General features: G+C 37.1%; 1 protein-coding gene and 1 non-coding gene across 2 annotated transcripts; both read left to right on the top strand.

The window, feature by feature from the left end:
* Positions 1-12,237: 12,237 nt before the first annotated feature.
* On the top strand, positions 12,238-19,332 carry LOC113591205 (cytokine receptor common subunit gamma-like). The gene is made up of 10 exons (XM_035536546.1): positions 12,238-12,478; positions 14,209-14,336; positions 14,879-15,056; positions 16,086-16,179; positions 16,309-16,487; positions 16,948-17,072; positions 17,406-17,556; positions 17,766-17,865; positions 18,123-18,213; positions 18,578-19,332. The coding sequence occupies exons 1-10, from the start codon at positions 12,403-12,405 to the stop codon at positions 18,662-18,664; spliced, it is 1,209 nt and encodes a 402-aa protein (XP_035392439.1). The 5' UTR covers positions 12,238-12,402; the 3' UTR covers positions 18,665-19,332.
* A 630-nt stretch (positions 19,333-19,962) lies between these two features.
* On the top strand, positions 19,963-20,036 carry trnar-ucu. Its single transcript has one exon. It is a non-coding gene; the product is annotated as a tRNA-Arg (tRNA).
* Positions 20,037-20,778: the final 742 nt, after the last annotated feature.

Here is a 20,778-nt window from a genome sequence, read left to right as displayed (position 1 = left end):
TGAATAGCCTACATCATGTATGTATAGGCGTGTTTTTTATATTTGTATATGAAGGTTTTTCAGAAAGAACAATAACTTCATCATCCATCCATAGGCGAAACTGGGACATTTTCTAGATGCTTTGTTGCCAATGAGCAGGACTAGTCCAATGTTGGTATCATCTCTGCAGTCACATGCAAATAAAACAGAAAGATGTTAGATCACTAAAGGTGAACATCATGAGAAAAGTCCATATACAGTAGGCATGCCAGCGATTAGCAGGAAACACCAGCAGATTTATTTGCAGTAATATAACTAAAAGGGAGGGTCAGAGGGTTACCACATTTCTGAGCGTTCTCTGAGACACTGCATTCCACCCATATCATTGCCTCAAGTGAATGTATAAAGTGGCTGGATGACAACATCAACATCTCATATTACCAGAAAACACTATGATCCGGAGGGTCGCAGGCTCTGCACCTTTACCATCAGGTAGCTAATGAAAAGCTTGAGTAAATAAGTACATTTTGGGTTTAGATTTAAAAATTGGAAGTGTGTCTGAGTCTCAGATTAAAGCTATAAAGCTAATCCATAACATTATAGGAGGAGCTTTACAGGAGAAGGCTCTACCCCAAGCTGTAATCTTACTATTTTAGGGGCTAAGAGAAAGCCTGCATTTTGGAGTGCATATCAGCAAGAGAATTTTAAAATTATTCCAAAATTTAACAGCAGAGCTGAAAGAACAGAACTAATATGGTCAGATTTTCTAGCCCTTGTTGATTCTGGCTGCTGCGTTCTGAACAAGTTGGAATTTATTTAGTTACTTTTTATAGCATCCAATTAGAAGACCATTACAGTAATTCAATCTTGATGAGATAAAAGTGAGGACAAATTTCTATGCATCTGATGAGGAAAGACTATGTCTCAGTTTAGCAATATTATGTAAATGGAAAAGGCAGTGTCAAATGAGAGATCTGAGTCAATAGTAATCAATATTAAAGTTTTTTACAACAGTTTTGGATGTTGCTTAAACGCTATAAAGATTTACTAGAATATTAGATAAATTGCTTCTTGCAGTTTAGGGTCCTAGCATTAGCACCTCCATCTTATCAGAATCCATGTAGCAATGGAAGCTAACACCATGCTTACGAATAATTGTGCATAACAGTAGAATATATAATGATAATAATATGGGACCCAGTACTAACCCTTACGGGACCATATTTTACTTGTGAGAGCTCAGAGCATTCTTCATATATGAGAACAATTTGATAATGATGTGTGAGATAAAATTTGAAGCAGGAGAGTTCTTGACCTCTAATGCCAAGGAGTATTTCCAGCCTGTCTGGTTTTGGTAGATGGTGTCGTATGCAGCATTAAAATAGTATAACAAAGTATATATATATAAGTATAACAAAAAATATGTATCCTTTATCAGAGGATATTAAGAGATCATTAACTACCTTAGCACAGATTCAGTATGTGTGGTCTAAAAGCAAAACTGCTTTTATTAGTACTTTGGAAATAAGACTAGGAATATAAATCAGGCCCAGAGAAGAGTAAGTTGTAGTAAGCACAGGTTCTATACAAATAGGCAGTAATTCTTTAGGTAATTGAGATGGGACTGGATCAAGTGTACATGAAGAGGGTTTGGAACAATTTATGACTGAAATGAGCTCCTCAAGACAGATTGGAGAAAAGAATTCTAATTGTTTATCTGAGCTAACCTGTTAGCTGCCATAATGCATTTGAAGATTAAGAGGGTCCGAGTAAGCACAATTAATTTTTTTGCTAATATTTTCAGTTTTGACATCAAAACATTTTATGTGTAATATGCAAATGTGAGCGGCCCCATGGTGTCTTGCTCAGTAGATCGCACGTGTGCCATGGTAGACGTTGCTCTATAGGGCTCTGATTTGATACAGTCACTGCCCGTGGTAGACTCTTTTTGAGTTTGGGGTGTTGAGATTGACTGTCCTCTTTTTCTCTCCCAGGTTCTTTGAATATGGCCTTATGGGTAAATTGTTGCTGTCTAGCTAAGTTCTTAAATAGAGCCTTTGAAGTGTACTTGATCTTTAGAGGCTTTATGCACAGGGCCTCGAGTAGTTACAGCCAGTTTCAATAGGGCCACTGAGAGTCATATACTGATATTTGATTGCCAGAAATATTGAGTATTGTTCTTTTCTTATTGTATGGAGTTGTAGAAGTGGGTGGTTTTGTTGTTGTTGTTGTTGTTGTTTTTTTGCTTTGTTGTATTTCTGTTTTGGGGTTTTTTGGGGGTTTTTTTTGATAAGGAGTTAGGGTGAGTTGTATTTTATTTTATTTTATTTTAGGGAAGTTAATGAATAAATTCACTTTGTGTTTGCTGTGTTGGTGTAAAGCCCACCCTGAAGAAATACTCCTGTTTAGACAGTTTATGTCATGTATATATTTTGTATTTGTTTTGTTCCCATAAATAACAAGAAAACAAACAATACATAACTGAAAACACCAAAGTGCGTCTCCATGTTTCTTTTTTTCTGTTGCGCCCTTTTTTTGGTCTTAGATTTTGAGCTCTTGAAAGGTGTAGGTAATAGGGTCATAATAATGACCACATAATGGCATTTGCATTGGCCTTATACTATATAGTTCTTAATGGTTGTGAGATTTGGTCACAATACTATGCACGTTCCTCCAAAATTATGATTAAATCAACATCGAAGGAGCAAATGGTTTGTTGAACAACAAATCCTTGGCTCATTGTTCATCTAGTTTGCCTGTATTTCTCAACTTGCTACTTGCTGAGAGTGTCCAGCAAGAAGAATATTAAAGAGGAGGCCCAGTCCTAACATCCTAGGAGAGGGTTAAGGCACTCTCTTGGAGGTCGGAGAGTCAAGTGAATGCTTGTATTGGCTCACTCAAGGAAACAGCTCTGCTGTGGCTTGTGCACCACTGTTCTACACCCTAACTGCTGAGAGTGATTAGAATAAACATGGAGTAACTCAGCAACTGCCTGAGCGTTCTGCTCCACGCCCTTCAGCACTTCGACCAGCACGTTACACAATCTTGATGACTCAAAGGTGCATTAGTCGTTTTTCCCCCCATTTCTTACTAACTCAAATAAATTGTAAAACATGAACATAATTGAAAAAAAAAATAAAAATTTAGCAATGGCATCATCACATGTGTATAGGCTGTTTCAGGGGCAACATTATCAGAAAGATGTGTGCACATTCTGGCAATGAAAGTGACTACTTAGACTGAACATAATGTAATAAAGCAAGGACTGTTTATTAGCTGTCCAAAGAGGATGGATTCCCTCTTGAGTCTTGGATCTCTCAAAGTTTCTTCCTCAGTTCCACCCAGGCAGTTTATTCTTTGCCACTGTCCCTTCTGATCTGGACCCATACATTTCTAAAGCTGCTCTGTGACAACTTGTGTAATAAAAAGCACCACATAAATAAATTTGACTTGACTCTGGGATACTAATTCTCTTTATTTAATAATCACTTTAAAAAAACATCTTTTCTCTGGTACTCAACCAAAAATGCTTTATGTAGGTACTTGCCACTATCATTTTAATCATTGTGGTAATTATGGTCCAGTCTATGTCTCATATTTATAATTTCATATTCTGCATTGTTTTGATTAGCAACCTTCAGCACTGGAAATTAACTGATAATGATGACTACAATGAATCGAATGGCCCATGGACTGCTAAACCAGGAACTTAGCTGGTGCCTCAGCAGACTCACACAGTTAGGATCCATATGCAAAGTAGTTTTACTGAGAACAGTAGAGCAGGGTCAGAAATTGGAAAAGATATACGCAGGGGGATCACAACCAGCAATCCATAATGCTACAGTAAGGCGAGCAGTAAATCATAAATCCACAAAAACAAAGACAGGCAAGTAGTCAGGATCCCGATAGTCAGTAACAACAAATGGCTTGGTATGCAGACAGAGAAATGCTGGCAATGCATTTGTGAGTGCTGGGAGTCACGTTATATTGTGTGGTGATGAGGCTGGTAGGAGGCAGGAGCGTGTGATGAGTTACCAAGGAGTTTGCTAGTATTCTGGGGATGTGGACCTCTAGTGGTCAGAAGTGTGCATGACCAATGCGTCCCTGACACAGGAACTAATGTCAATACCGCATGAGTACGTCCAAAACTATCGTTTACTGAATACACCCGAAGATATATGGTTTACTCCTTGTCTAGATTGATTCAGTTTCTGAATTTCTTCTGCTTCTAACCTAGGTTACCCAGAGGAGAGGAGGTCCTGGAAGTCAATAGTTAAGAGCAGTGAGGAAGTGTGTGCTTCCCTCCGCCCATGACCAGCAGGAAGGGGACAGAAGATCTAGTTCGAAACCAATCTAACTGCCACAGAGAAAACAACAAGAATAAGGAGAAAGTCTTGCAGTCCACCTGGGACGTCAGCTACACTAAACCATCCAGAAAACCCCTTTTCAAGAGATGAATAATATGTTAAAAACTGCCCGATGAATAAAAATATAACGCATTTGTAACTTTCGCCAAGATAGGAACAGTAAAATATGCTGGCAAACTGTATTTATAAATGAGGAAATGTGCTACCATGATTATTAAAAATCATGTTAAAATCAAATTAAATCTGAAAATATATTTTATGAATTTGGCACACAGACTGCTGACAAACCTTCAGTTCCATGATTCGCCATCTTTTCATATATTTCTTCTCAGGACTGTGGTGCCCAATCCTGTGCAGAAGGCCAAACCACTGGAATCACCATCTTTGTTCATAGTGTTCATTGTTCTTTTTCCTGTGCCATGAGGGCCCTCCTGGGGATTTCACTGAAATCTTGGCACAGAATACATGATGTCGAAATACACTATATTGCCAAAAGTATTCACTCATCTGCTTTCACACACATATGAATTTGATTGACATCCCAATCTTAATTCATAGGGTTTAATATGATGTTGTCCCACCCTTTGCTGTTATAACAGCTTCAACTCTTCTGGGAAGGCTTTCTGCAAGGTTTAGGAATTTTTTTATAAGAATTTTGACCATTCTTCCAGAAGCGCATTTGTGAGGTCAGACACTGATCTTGGACGAGAAGACCTGGCTCGCAATCTCTGCTCTAAATGATCTCAAAGGTGTTCTGTCGGGTTGAGGTCGGGACTTCGTGCAGGCCAGTCAAGTTCTTCCACACCAAACTTGCTCCATGTCTTTATGGACCTTGCTTTGTGCACTGGTGTGCAGACATGTTGGAACAGGAAGGGGCCATCCCCAAACTGTTCCCACAAAGTTGGGAGCATAAAATTGTCCAAAATCTTTGGTATGCTGCAGCATTAACAGTTACTTTCACTGGAACTAAGGAGCCAATCCTAACTCCTGAAAAACAACCCCACAGCATAAGCCCCCTTCCACCAAACTTCACACTTGGCACAATGCAGTCAGACAAGTACCATTCTCCTGGCAACTGCCAAACCCAGACTTGTCCATCGGATTGCCAGATGGAGAAGTGTGATTCATCCCTCCAGAGAACACATCTCCACTGCTCTAGAGTCCAGTGGCACCATGTTTTACACCACTGCATTTGGTGCTTTGCATTGTGCTTGGTGATGTAAGGCTTGGATGCAAGTGCTTGGCCATTGAAACCCATTCCATGAAGCTCTCTACACACTGTTCATGAGCTAATCTGAAGGCCACTGTGACGCCCGCAGACCAGAGCGTTCCCCGTTTTCCTGGCATCCTAGCCACTTTTGTTTTTTCCAGTTGTTGTCTGTTTTCATGGTTCCCTGTCTCCTCCCCTTTATCTGCAGCTGTTCATAATTTGTCCCTTATTGTGGTCCTATATAAACCTTGTTCCTACATCTCTTGTTTGTCAGTCATTGTTTTGTCCTGCTTGAGCTCCCTTGTTCCCATGTATTTTCTCTCTGATTTCTTTGAGTTATAATTACTTGTGTTTTTTGTCTTAGTTGTAGTTTGTCGATCATACCTAGTCTGGTTCAGTGTTCTCCCTGCATGTCCTAGTTTTATACTTCTTCGTTGTTCTCCGTTAGTCTTTCCTTTATGTTTAATTCCCTTAATTATGTTTAATTCCCTTAATTTAATTAGCCTGTTATTCTTATGTTAGCGTGTTTGTTCTTTGTTCTATTCTGTATTGTTATTGTCTGTTATTAAGCATATTATTTAGTTATTCTATTCCAACTGTCCCTTCTATTATGGCTTCCCTGTTTAGTTCAGTTCCATCTAGGTGCTTGGTTTTATACACCTGTGGCCATGGAAGCGATTGGAAGACCTGAATTCAATGATTTGGATGGATGAGTGAATACTTTTGGCAATATAGTGTATATTTATAAACTATAACGGCATTTAACAAATAACTTTCAAACATTGGAATAATTCTATATGATTTGACATGTTTTTCTTTACTGTAGAAATACTATATTGTTGTTCTTAGAGCTAAAGTTTTGAGATTACCCATGTTGCAACAAACTGCAGTCAAATAGATTATAGTAACGGGTCGTGAACAGGAAGGCGCTTGCTGAATGATATCAAATGCAAAAAGAACAGGGGTTCACAAGGAGTAGTCCGAGCACAAGTCAGGGAATAGATAAGAGAGCCAGAACATATTAGCCCAAGGCGTGACCGAGTTGTAGTCAAACAGAAGTGCTCTGTAGTGACTCTAAAATACCTAACCAGGGATTTTCAGTCCCAAAATCCATGGCAATAGATTAAAAGCTAAACAAATCCAGAGGGCTAAAAAGCCAAAAAAAAACCCACACCATAAAATGAGTAAATTGTACAGAGACCGACTCAGTATACACACAAAACAGTGACAATACTTAGCAATATCAGAACGAAACTAGAGTCTTACAGGAAAAGTTAACGAGAAGCAGGTGAGTCCGATTAGTATTCTGGAGAGGGATGATCTGTTGTGGTTCCCTGACAGCCTGATGTGGGATGACTGTTCTCCTCTGTAATGTAGGATACGGAGTTGTTACCTGTAGTTCTCTGTTGAGTGGAGGACTGCGTGACAGTAATATGCCAATATTAGAAAAATAATTATGTCTAATTCCAGTTATTCAAAATGTGGAAAGCTAATGTTTTTGTTTCATTGCATTTCATGCATAAGATGCCCCTCTACCTCCATAACCGATACTCTTGATTTAATTTGGATTAAAATTCAAATTAAGATAAATTGAATTAAAATTTAATTTAAATTAAATTCTGTTGTAATGGCTGTTTGAATATACGTACTTGTACATGTACATACAAACATGCATATTCATTGTACTTTAAACACTGCAAGTTGTATTTCTGTTCCTACATTTGTAAAATATCTGCTTGCTTTCTCTTGTAGTATGTATAGAATTTTGAACATTATGTGCAGTCACATATCCCATAATGACTCAATATTTTTTATATCATTTGCCTTTTTTAAGTACATTTTTTTTTATCTTTTATCTTTTGAGTTCTGCTTTTGTACCTCTGCTTTTGTCCTGCCTTTTAATCTGTAGATCTCTGAGGAGGATGCCTTGTGCTCGCTCTTGCAAAACTCTCAATATGCTTTGTGCCATCAGTGGGACTTTCTGTGCTTTCAGCTTCACCTCTGCGAAGGTGCCATGGGGTTGCTGTTCAGTTTCACAGTGAAACGTCCATCCAGTTCTGACAATCTGTTTTCATTTATTTTAAGTGTTTTTTCTTTGCTCCTCTTCACACTGAAGATTATAATTTAGAATGACAGGTTATTTTTGTTAATACTTTTACAAAACAAATTCAAACATAAAGAATTTATTGCTTTATATAAAAATTGTATTGCTTTTTTATAGCCTAAATAGTAATGTATTATAATAGAGACACTGAAAAAGGAGAAGAGGAAAAGAAACTGAGAAAATTAGTTACACATTGTGTTATGAAATGGGTATAGGGAAGAGACTGTCTACACAGGACAGAAATGGTTTCCATAGAGACCAGAATCTTTCATTTGATTCTCATACTGCATATTTTATTTCCTCTAGAGTAAAGTATTGCATCATATCTCTTATCCAGTGGCCAATTAGAGAGGAAGACTGCTTTTCTAATTTAGCAACATTAGTGGGCTTTCTATGAGTGAAGCATCTGCTAGTGCACTGGATTGGGTTCTAGATAGGGAGCTGCATCCTATGTTGATATAAAATAAACCAATAATTTGACTACGTTCTACGTGCATGCCAGTAAGATCAGAAAAATCTTCAAAAATTCAGGTCCTGTGAGTGAATATAGACAGGCATGATCAGAATATATCTAGCAGTGATGTAAGTACCTGTTTACAATGGTCACAGGTAGGATCAACATCAGGAAGGATTTTAGCAAGTTGGGATCTTGATGGATATATACTACCTTAAATTGGAGCAGACCATGTCTAGTACTAATTGAAGAGGAATGTATCCAAGAGTGCATACTAGCTCAAAACTCATCCTATAATTACATATTCAGATCATGAGCCCAGGTGGTTTTAATTATAGAAATGCTCATGGCATTAATTTGCGATATTATAGAGTATGAGTTTGAAATCACCGCTGGACCCACAGGATTAATGTCTAAAATAGTGTCTAGAGTAGTCTGGGGGTGGGGATGCGGGGGGGCAGAAACTGAATGACATGGCTGTATATAAATTGCCTTAGTTGACGGTATTTCAAGAAATCAGACTTTAATTGGCTTTATTGGAAATTGTTTTAAACTCGTTTGAATGACATATATAGCTCATCTTCACTGAGTGATTTTAAACTTGTAATGGCCATGTCTTACAACCTTTATTGAAATTTATTGAAATTATTGTTGATATGGACATGCAAGTTGGATCAAAACATTTCCTAAAGTGCAACCAAGTACTAAGCCTGCCTTTAATGACTGGCAGTAAGATGATATGGTTAATGGTAGAGGAGAGCAAAGTAAGCAGAAAAAGATATAGGATATAGGCTTTTGGATTCAATACCAAGTCAAGCTGTGTAAAGCAGATCGCTAATGTTGGCAGACCAATTGTACATTTGAAATCCATATGTTTCTGGCTCCTGGAGCAGGACTTTCCAGATTTGTGGGTTTTTCTGATTCCAAATAAAAGATGACACATTTTTCTATTGTGGAAAGTATGGAGCAAGGTGTGAGTGCGGGTCGTGAGTGTCTTCAATGAACTCCATACGAGCAGGAAAAGGCAAAGCAAACATAAAAGGCACAGTGAACAAGCAGCAGGAATCTCTTGACGCATAGACATGCAGGAGTAGAGAATGCACAGCACTGCAACAAATCAATAGGTAAGTGATTGGCAGCAGGGAAGGTAACAGGGCTGGGTGCACCTCGGGTGCACTATCTGGTCAAAAGTACCTTAGGAAAGACTAAGGAGATACATTAAAAGAGATTTAGAAATGTATGGTTACCGTTAATTTTTATTACATTATTTTTAATCACCACGGTCAACACGATCATCTGAAGAGGCATCAACATTACTGCAAAAGTACAGCCAAACTGCTTATGTGTGCCCTTTGCCATATTAAATTAGCCTTCAGAATTTAAGTAGATGTTTGTGGTTGTTTTACATTCGTGTTTCTCTCTATGATTCTGGCTACTGCCTAATTTCAATTCTTTGAATCTCCTTCAGTTTGTGAATTGTTTGAGATTCTAGCAGTAAGAACCTTTGTGAGCTGGAAAACTTCTGTAATTACATCTGCTTGTCTCACTGAAAGGTCAAACATTTGCATCCAACACTAGTTTAGTCAAAAATAAACATTATTTTTATTCAAGACATGATGGACAGCAATATGTATACTGACAAACAACAAAATAATTTAATCTCTTTGTTTATACTTAAATTCTACAATCATCAGAATATCCTCTTTTCATTAGGTTTCAGCAGGTATATTTCTGGTTAGGCATTTCATTCCAAGCCTGGACAGATTCTTCTAGAACTAGTTATTTGGAACTGGTGGGACATGCTTGTTTCACTGAAAGGTCATATTCATCTCATAGGAGTTCAGTTAGTGAAATATCCAGTAACTGTGTGGGGACAGACCATTTCCCATAGTGCACCCTGCTTTTGTTTCCTTTTCAAACTTATACAAAAAAGTACATGACAGAATGCCTTGAGTTTTGCAAGAATGATGTCAAACAATGCAATATTTTGTAGTTCAACACGGTTACCCCCAAAGATCTGTTGTGTGTTTTTGTTCTGTTTTTAACATTTATGGAGGAAGTGTTAAAGCCACATGGTATAGTGTATAACGTTCCACTTCAGGACTTGTCAAAAGGTTGTGCAATGAACTCTTGTAAATGTTGTGAAGCACTTTACCCATCACTCTAACTTGATTCTTTAGTTTCAGTAGGAATCTCTCAGAATGCTAGCCTACCCCTCAACAAATCAACCTAATTGAAACCCACCCCTCATTTGCATATAGAAGCATGAAATCCTTCAGGAAATCCATTATACAGTAAATTCATAATAAACCATTAACTAAATATTTCAGTGGCATTTTAAATATAGCATATATGAATTTACTGATTTATTTAATAAAGAATATATTTAAGTATAGGTTGATAGATCGAGAATCCAATGCAGATTATTGCATTCTTGATCTTTTCCACTTAATTTGGATGATAATATGAACATGGAGAGAAATTCCATCAAAACATTTGTATCATAGAAACAAGAAGCCCATGCAGCCACAACCAAAACATAATTGATGATTACAGTTGGTTTCTATGACTACTCACAATTGCAAAAGCAAATTCAGGTTTGAATGGTACTGAGTTAAGATTAAGGGACGTATCTTGAACACACTTTCCTTACCTCAGTGTAAAATCACACAGTCGTGAGGTAAAAAAAAAAAAAAAAAAAAATCTGTAATAAAGTGAATAAGAATGTATATGATGCACTGTTCAATTTGTTTCACATGTGTACATAATTTAAAATCCGGAAATCATATACGAAATCTTGTTGGGTCAAGTAGCAGCAAATTTTTAAAATTATTTATTTAATTGTTTTTTGGGTGTGGTACAGTGTTTTTAAAGAACATCTGAAGTCTAATTACAAATTAACGACTAATGGATGTTCTCAGCAAAAATTGTCTGTCATTTAGAGAAACAGAGAGGCACACTACAATAATTTCCTAAAAAATATGTGTAGACAGGATTTTCAGAGTACGATGAGTTGTGCTTCATGGACACTCGGGCATAACAAAAAATTGCAGAAAGTGATAAAATACAGCACCTTTAATAACAAAGCTCAAATGAAATGCAAATTCGATGCAAAAAATCAGCCAAGAGGCAATCATGACAGTTGGGCCACTTATCATAAAATCTGATTGCTATGGGTAGGAATGAACACACATAGCCCTCCTTAGTTTATACAGTGCTGTTATTTCAGCATATCAGCTCCTCTGTTTAGTCAAAGAGGCACACAGAGTATGAGAGTTATTATCCTTGACCTCCTCTAGTTTGAGTAATCTTCACCCTGCCACAGTCTGTGTAAACTCCAGCCTATCTGTTATTCATCATTCATTAGTATTGTCATAGCATTGCCAATTGCAGTACAAACCTCTGTTCAAATGTACCTAACGGAATAAAAAGGGTCATCTTTACCTTTCCGTTCCAATGAGCAAGGTATTAAGATATTAAGATCTTTCATTTGCTTAGCACTCTCATAATCCACATCTGACTCTCTAACAAAAGCTGAAGGCATGAGATCAGATCTACCTCTCCAGAGGTTCACAAGGAAGAAGTTCTAAGCAAATGTCTTGCTGTGAGTCCCACAATTTTGCATTAACTGGAATGCCACCACACACTAGCCACACACAAAATGGAAGTGTAACCCATTCTCTGCCATGGTTTGTTTTAGCTATCCTCTCCAATCAGTGAAGAAAACACCTGTTTTTTCAGTACTGATTTTTGACTTAAATAAAAATATATATGCTAAAGTAAATCACAAATGAACATGTAGATTTCTTCTGCGCTCAAACTTGTTATATAACCGGCTACACAAGTAAAGGAAATTGGGTCACTCGAATAAATGACTTGCAGAGGCTTGCCTTGATATAGACATGCATGTCAATCTTACTATCTTAAGCATAGTCATAAACACATTTTTCTGTCTTATTTGTTATGTATCATGGGCTACCCGTAGCATATTCCTTATTAGGACATGATGTTTGAATGCCATATTACCGTAAAACACGAAATAAGAATGTTATGCAGTCTGCCAATTATGAGTCATATGTCAGAGTTCTGAGTTTGCGTTTCGACAAGGACAGCCTACTTCAGCACGCCTTTATACTGAACAGCTTTCTGTTCGTGTAGGTCTTTGAAACGCTCAGATTTCTCAGGTCGTAGTTCATGAAAACATCCCGTGAGGCAAAACTTTAACTTTTACTATGAGTTCATTTCTAACATAGGAAACATCTAGCGGAACATCAACCAGAAATTCACAATGCTTCGCAGATATTGGGAAATCTTTTTAATAATATATTTCTCTTTCATGTGCGTTGTAGTTGACACCGTATCAGGTAATTTCTACGTTGTTTTGAACTTATTTTTTTAAATGTCTTAAGTTATTTTTATCTGTTTTGTAGTGGGCTTTTAATGGTTTATAGTAAGGGAGGCGTGGTGTTTTGTTCTATTTCCTCATAATCCGTGACGTTCACGATTTGCCTTCCCTATCAGTAAGGGAAAATAAACTGGGAACTCCAAAATATTTGTACACATGGCATAGGACTAACGATGTGGATTTTTAACCTCTTCACTGAGTCACTTAATATGCTATGAGCCACTTCGATATGCTTTTACATTTTCTTCACTTCTTGAGTTCTTCACCGTTTCTTAAAACGCACTTTGTCTTCTTTTTCTATTCTAGCCATAGCTTTAGTGACGGGACATACCTGTGCTCACATGCGCTTAGTTTAGGTTATGTATTTTATAATCACTACAGAGCACTTTTGTTTGCCGTTCTGGACAACAGCGTCTGACACATGCTGTAAATGTAAAAGTTTTTAAAGATTGTGAAAAAATTTATCTGAAGCAAAGAATGTCGAGTTCCCGTATTCCGTGCATCGACCACCGGAGAAAATGACTCATTTTGTTACGGGATCGTAGTCATCAAACCATGCACCTGGAAATGGGTGTAGGCTATTTTCCACAGATATTCCAGAACCATTGTTTTTAGCTTGGTGCTCTTTAGCTACACGTTTTGTTTCAGACCACGGTTAAGATGACGTGCGGTTAGTGATTCCTCATTAATTCGGTTATAAATATGGGATGCAATAATGCAAGTAATTGCAATGTAATGCACTTTGTAGGCACTGTTTTGTCCATTCTGATGACGCAGAGACATTACGTTACACTTCTTAAAGGTGTATTTTAGAAGGAGGATATATAATAAACTGTAGCCTGTTTGGTTCCATGCACCATTCGTCGGAGACAATTCTCAGAAAGACACTGCCGTGGTATCGCAGGAGATTAGATGTTGCAATGTGAAGTTTGGTTTTGTCGTACCGTAACGCTGATGCAAGTGCGAGCATGACGAAATTGCTCCTTCAGTAATGTGGGGTGGGGTGAACGTGCAGTATTTGGAAAACCGCTGCCCATTGCTTGTTAATCGTTAATCCCCGTCCATTGATTTGTTAACCAGTTACCTACCGCCTGCCTCCAAGGCAGAACAGCTTTGAGTTGTCATTTTGCACACAGCCACCTCAAAATGTCCAGCCCAGAAGCGGCACAACTTGTAAACCACTGGAGCTACATTTTAAAAGCCAAATGTCGTTGTTTGTTTGTTTGTTTAACTACCCTTATTTCTAAGATTTAGTCATTTTGGATAAATCTTCACCACTGCATTTTATTATTTAGCCATAGTTTGATAAGTGAACACTTTCCCAGCGTATTTCAATTATTTTATGATTTTATTCTTAAATTGTAATCTTTAGGATTAGGATTAAATTATTATGACCTTAAATTATCACCATCATCATGATGATCATCATCATCATCAACAACAACAACAACAAAAACAATAAAAATGTAACTCTATAGTTTGGTTACCTAGTCCAGCTAGTCCAAGTCAAAGTACATGGTGTGGAATTGCCGTAGTGTTTACAGCCCCAGGAGATCTTTATTGTTTCAGATGGGCCTTGCACACAGGTATTGAAGCCCATACACTTGTATGGTCTTCTGTGTCCTTTTAATGATAAATTAATTCTAAGTTATAAATCCACTGCACATTCTTTCCTTATTGAAAATGAAGTGCATCAACCACAACACCCTAGTGTGTCTTGGGAGACCAACCATTTCTCTGTGACTGCACAGTGGAGTGAGCCAGCTGTCTTAGATGCAGGGTGTAAAGCAACCTACAATGTTGAACTATATTCCATGGTAAGACTTCCACAGTGACCACTTTCAGAGTACACTTGCATTCTCTGTCACTTTACAATGAACAAGAAAGGCATTGCCAATCATTTTTAAATGAAAATAGCAAAGTATCTAAGGATGTTACAGACAATAAGCAAGGCCAGCCTATGTGTGTGATTACTGTAGTGGCTTAATTTTAGATGTAGGGCTACTTGAATATTCAGACATACACATACATGGCAAACCAGGCAGAGCTGAAAGAACACTCGCAGTGAGTCCAACTATACACAAGTGAATGTTATAACACTGTTGATTAACACTGTAGTTGTGACTTGAACACACTTTATTTGTTTATTTATTTGCTGTATACAAACTAGAGCTAATGTTAAAGTATTTTTAAATAATTGGTCACTTTTTTCTCGTGATTTCTCGTTGTGGATTTTAATACTGCTGTCCAAAAAAAGTTTTAAGATGAACTCCTGCCATGTGCAAGGGCTTTTGCGGGTGTTTGCAGATTATACCCATAAGGTTTCTGAAACCTCGATTTATTCTCATTCCTCAAACAGAAATGTCCTCCTGAGAAGGCGTCATACATAAGTGAATGGCCAACACAGGAGCTGAATTATACATGGCACATTTATGAAGTGATTGATGCAAAGTGCGTTGCCCTTCATACAATCTTTCAGGGCTGTGGAAACAAAACATACAGCAATCAAGTTTACAAAGACATCCCTCAACCTCAAGGTAATATGCATATGGAACAAGATGGCCTACACTCAGTGGCCACCTTATATTATGTACACTTGCTCTTTAATGCAAATTTCCTCCTTCCGGTGCTGTCATGGACATGAGATTTAAATGTAGTTGGATCAAACATTAGAAATATCAACATATGTGATCTAACCAGCTTTGATCATGATGTAATTGTGGTTCCAGGATCCCAGAAACTGCTACCTTTCCCTTCTATCTCTATCCATAAGTGGTCTGCAGAATGGATCTCTGAATAAACAAAATATCAATGTTTGAAAACAAATTCACTACAGCAATGGGAGCTCTGTGGGTATGTGATCACCAAAGCAAGATGGGAAGAATGTTAACCTTGTCTGATTAATCAGGATTTCTGCTGTGACATTCAGATGTCAGAGTCTGACGTAAATAACATGAATCCGTAGATCCAGCCTAAGACCTGCGGACTACATGCATACCTTTATGGTCACAGTCCATGCTTTTTTCAAATCAGTGCTTCCGCTGAGATAATACCTTATGCCATAAAGTGCATATCATCTCACACTGGCTTCATAAACTTATCAGTGATATCCCTTTACTGCAGTAGCCTGTTTAGTCCCAGAGGCTCAATCCAACCAAGTACCTTCGGTATGAGGCAGCGTGAGAAGCTTCTTACAGTAAACAAAGCAGCAGGAAATGTGTGATGTACAAAGAATGTTTCTAGCACCATTTTGAACGCATCTAACGAAGTGTCGAGTATATTCTAGTGGCAAAAGAGGGGTAGAGCCAGTGTTTGAATAGGTGTACCTAATAAAGTGTCCACTGAGTGTGTAGTTTCCTAGTAAATGCAACCACCTCTTACTGCTTAGTTAACTAATTTAGATCACCAGTGTAACATAGTACTTCAGTAAGCTACAGTAATGTTAAAAACACTCACTTTAAAAAAGTGGTGGTTTCAAAGATACCCTCTCCCCCCCAAAAAATGTTTGATTTACACTTGTATGCCATGTAACACAGAAAAACTGCAACTTTGCTTTTCAAATTCAGTGAAGAACATCAGTTGTGTTTATTATGCTGAAAAGAAGATGAACTGTACCTGGAATTTAATCAGTAATACTTCTGATCTCCAGTTCTTTTATAGGTGAGAAGTGACTAGAAGAATCTCTCTTCTTCATCATTCTTGTTCCTTATCTATTTTTGGTTTTCTATTGATCATTCAGTCTTGCATGCACAAACCCACAAATCCTTCCACTTACTGCGTCTTTTTAAGTGATAAAAAAGACAGCCTAAAGCCCTGTGTCGTCTACACTGGAAATGGCCCCATGAGGACAGGGTGTCACCTGTATGGTGAAGATTTTCTTTCATATGACTGGTTATACATTCTTTTCAACGGAACGCATGAAGGCCGCCCCATTCGGAACATGTTTTTGAAAAACCCAAGAGAATCTGGTAGGCATTTGTTTCTTTTCTCCTTATCTTTCCCAGAGCCAATTGATGGTAGTTCTTACGCTTTGTATGTTTATTGTTTAGTCATTTTATGTTGTGTGTGTACATACAGTACATTTGGTGAATACTGTGCCTGTATTACCTCATTGAATTGCTCTTTGGAATTGTTACTAATTTTACTGTCTAAAATTATACTGTATACACTATTTAGAAAATAAGCCTTCATAAACTACAGCATCTTAGCTAATATAGTCATCTATCTTTCTCTTAAATGTGATCAATAAAGTTTAATGAAACTATAACTATAATAACCCGTTAAAGTCAATAGTAACAGTTTATTGTAACAATATTCAAGTTCATAGTAACAATATACTTAGGAGTGTGGACCTAAATTTGAAAGCAGATTTTCTATATGGTATTGAATATGTGGGTTGAATATGTTTGTGTTTCCACCCAACTAAAGTGACATCACAGCCACCCAAACTTCACATCACTAGGGACAGAGATCTTCTTGTCTTTCAGTCAAGCCGTCCAGATTTCAAAGAAGAATGTTGGTTGTACATCTTTCACATTAATAAATGCAGTGAGGTGAGATCTTTTTTTTTTATCTGCATGCTCATTTTTCGGTAAATGCAGCACATACGTTTTTACCTTTTGCCTTTCCATTCCAATTCTGCAATGTTCTGCAAAAAAATATATTGAGGCTGTACCTATGACATTGTAGCTAGTGAAAGTACAAAAAGAGCTATGTAGCTTTTTAACACTGAACCTATTTTAATCCTGATGATAAAATTCCAATCCAGAATATATTGCCAAATGACTGTATTGTGACTGGATTACTATGTTTTCTATATGTGGCTTACTATAGGATCTGTATTCAGTTCTTTATTTTAAAATGGCGGTATGTTTGTTATGTCACAGGGTGATCAAGTGCATACAGGAGATAAACATTCCAATTGGTCAGTACGTGTACCATACGATGAAGCCTGCAGATACACAGTTCGAGTGCAGGCGAATTACAGTTATTTATGTGGCAAGGGAGCAAGTGACTGGAGTGAACCTGAGGATTATGGTACTGTGTCTCTCTTCTGGCCTTCTGTATAGCTCTACATTGACAGCTCTACATTGACAGCTCTACTTTGACATAACATTGTGACAATACATTGTTTTTAAAGTCAGAAATTCAAAATGTTTACATATTTGTCTGTTTTTCTTGATTTTCAAAAGTAATTAACTATATTGTTTTTATTAATAAGTTATTCCATTTCCCTTTTTTTATAGGTGCTAATAATGATCCACTCTGGATTTTGAAGGCAACTGTCGTAGTCATCCCTGTAATAATGTCCTGCTGCCTCTTAATGGCCCTAATTTTATTTAGAAGGTAAAATTCAGTTAATAATAATAATAAATAAATAGATTATCTTTCTAATTAACATATATATTCACCGCATCAGTTAGGGTTAAATGACCTGTTGCCAGCTGAAACATAATCACCCATGCAGTAATTATCCAATGAGAGGCTCTTTGCTCTCTATTTGCTTAGTTAAATCCAGTGTGGTGACCTTTTTTTGGGAACCCAACTTTTCTCGATGCGCTTGAGCGAGTATTAATGCTTAACATAAAGATCTTTCTCCACAGATACAAAGATAAAATTCTCCCCAAAGTGCCTGAACCATCACTATTATTCAGTGATGTGTTTAATGATAAGAATGAAGGAAAGATAACTAAGGTAATCAGTGATCACATCTAAATTTTATGACAAATAAATATACCAGTAATGCAATAAATTCGGTCTTAAAGTAGATTTATTCATGTATTTTATTTATAATGATTTGATGTAAAAAAAAAGTAAATAAAAATATATATTTTTTAATAAAAATATAATAATTTTATTATATATATATATATATATATATATATATATATATATATATATAAATAAAAAATCACAATTCCAATTTCACTGATTACATCCCTGTTTATGGCTTGTAAATTGCCTTTTGCACCATCACATCATATCATATCAAGCATGTGGCTCTGGGCCTAGGGTACTGTACTGCTAATACAACATATGGGTTTGTTCTGCACTGTAGGACCTGCATGTGGACAGAATCTATGTGCCTTCAGAAGAGGTGGTGGAGACAACACTCCATCTGGAGCCGAAACACCTCAAAGCATAAAAGCACCTTTTTATGCAAAGCAGATTTTAAAAAAATGTAAATATAACAGCTCCATTAATATGAAAATATTGTTCAAATATAATTTGTACAGCAACTGTTTTATTTCAAGACTTTCATTGTACTGTGGTTGGGAAAATGCATTACTCATAGTCATAGGAAATTATGTACCACACTTGGCATCTCCAGGTTAGAATCAGGAACAGTCTATGTTTCTTTACTGGAATACTGCTCTGCTTTTGATCTCTCATCTTGCCTCTTTTTGTCTGCATGTTCCTCAAGATCACAGGGTTTGGCCTGATGTATGAAAGGTTGTCTAGTTTTTTAACATGAGAGAATGGTGTTTCATTGCACGTACACATAAACATATAGATGTAAAAGAATAAACACACAATCCTGTTGTTTACATCTACACATCTACAGCTACCTGCTTCTCACCCTCAGTGGTAAGTTCTGAGAAGTCCATAAGAACTTTTTTTTTCTTCCTGTTTTCCAAACAGGTGTAGTGTCAGTATTACTCAGTCCTATCTCTCTCACCTAGTCTTACACCTGGAGAACAGATTTATTATGGACTGTTTATAGAAAGGCCTTGAACTATGAAGGCCTTTATTGTTGCAATACAATGGCTTGGGTTTGCCTTACTGTTTTCCAATAAAAGATTCAAAAGCAAAGGCTAAATGCACTCCGAGTGGTCACTTAGTGCTTTGTGCTATGCATAAGTGCACCCTCATTTCCCTTTACCAAACAGACATTCAACATTTGAAGAGCTACTGCTGCATTACCAGTGGTGATAATGCATTAGCAATATCTTTACATCCCAATAAGCCATTAACCATGTCACATTCTGTCACAGTCTGTGCACACAAAATCCAGGGAAAGTGAATCTGTTATTATTATTATTATTATTATTATTATTGACAGTGTCATCAGCAGTACTGATAAAATAATTTTCGGGTGAGGTCAGATTTAGCATCTATTGTAGTATAAAAAGTATGTTTTGCACTGTGTGTTTATGGAAGGAAATAGTACATCGGCTTTTAAAACAAATGTAATAAAAATCTGAGATATAACTGCATTTTTTTTTTTTACTGCAAGCAGATTGCTTGAAAAGAGTACACAATTTCTATCAGCCATGATGGCTCGGAACCAGTGACTTAAGTTAAATGCAGATGGAGCGCCATCTGGTGGTTGTTCTCTGAGCCAAAAAGCCGCCAATGTGGTCCTGATGCTGTAGGATGCAGATAGAAGATACGGAGTGTTGTGTGTATCTAAAGCGGGCTAGCTCACGACCAACCGGCTTAGTCTCTGTGGCGCAATGGAATAGCGCGCTGGACTTCTAATCCAGAGGCTCCGGGTTCGAGTCCCGGCAGAGATGAGTCACCTTAGGTATATTCTTTAAAAAGGCCTTATTTTGGTCATCGTTACATCATAGTAAGGATACTAGCCACTGTTAGACTAGGTGGAGCATGTAAATTGAAGGGTCATTGTCATAAAAAACGTGATTTAACAGAACGTGAAGGGATTGTCTAAATAAGTCACTTCCACAAGGGGAAATGTTTATCTAACATGCTCCTTCATATAGGTCTACAAAACGGACTAAATAATTTTCAAATAAAACGATGTCATTGTAAGCATTTGTGTTTGTAAATAAATAAACTTGCGTAAATAAATGTATCAACAAATAACAACAATACCCTATAATCTCTTTAAAATGGCATTGTACGTTTAAACCAGTTATGGCTCAATAGAGATATAGTATGTTTGGAAAGAGAACATTTTATTTCTATGTGTGAACTAATTCTGCACATAAAATATCGGTCTCTTTCAATTATAATCGTAACATATACCTGCTATATTCGGGAGTTATTTAACTATAAAATGTGTCCCTAAATATTACTTCCACCAGAGGACGCAACGCAATAATTTATCTAGTTGCTGTTCAAAAATCTTTGCAATAAATGACAAACACATGTCTCTTTTATGTGGGTATATACATATTCAAGCATTGCGTAAAATCTTAGCGAACTCAAGCCCGTGAACAATTTACATTAAGTGTGTCACTGCTTCGCTAGATTCTCAATTTCGTTTAGGGAGTCCGTTCAACATCTGGCAGGCAC

Source organism: Electrophorus electricus, chromosome 19 (genome assembly GCF_013358815.1).
Source record: "Electrophorus electricus isolate fEleEle1 chromosome 19, fEleEle1.pri, whole genome shotgun sequence".
Taxonomy (NCBI): domain Eukaryota; kingdom Metazoa; phylum Chordata; class Actinopteri; order Gymnotiformes; family Gymnotidae; genus Electrophorus; species Electrophorus electricus.
The sequence above is the reverse complement of the archived record's forward strand: the minus strand, read 5'-3'. Positions and strand labels throughout refer to the sequence as shown.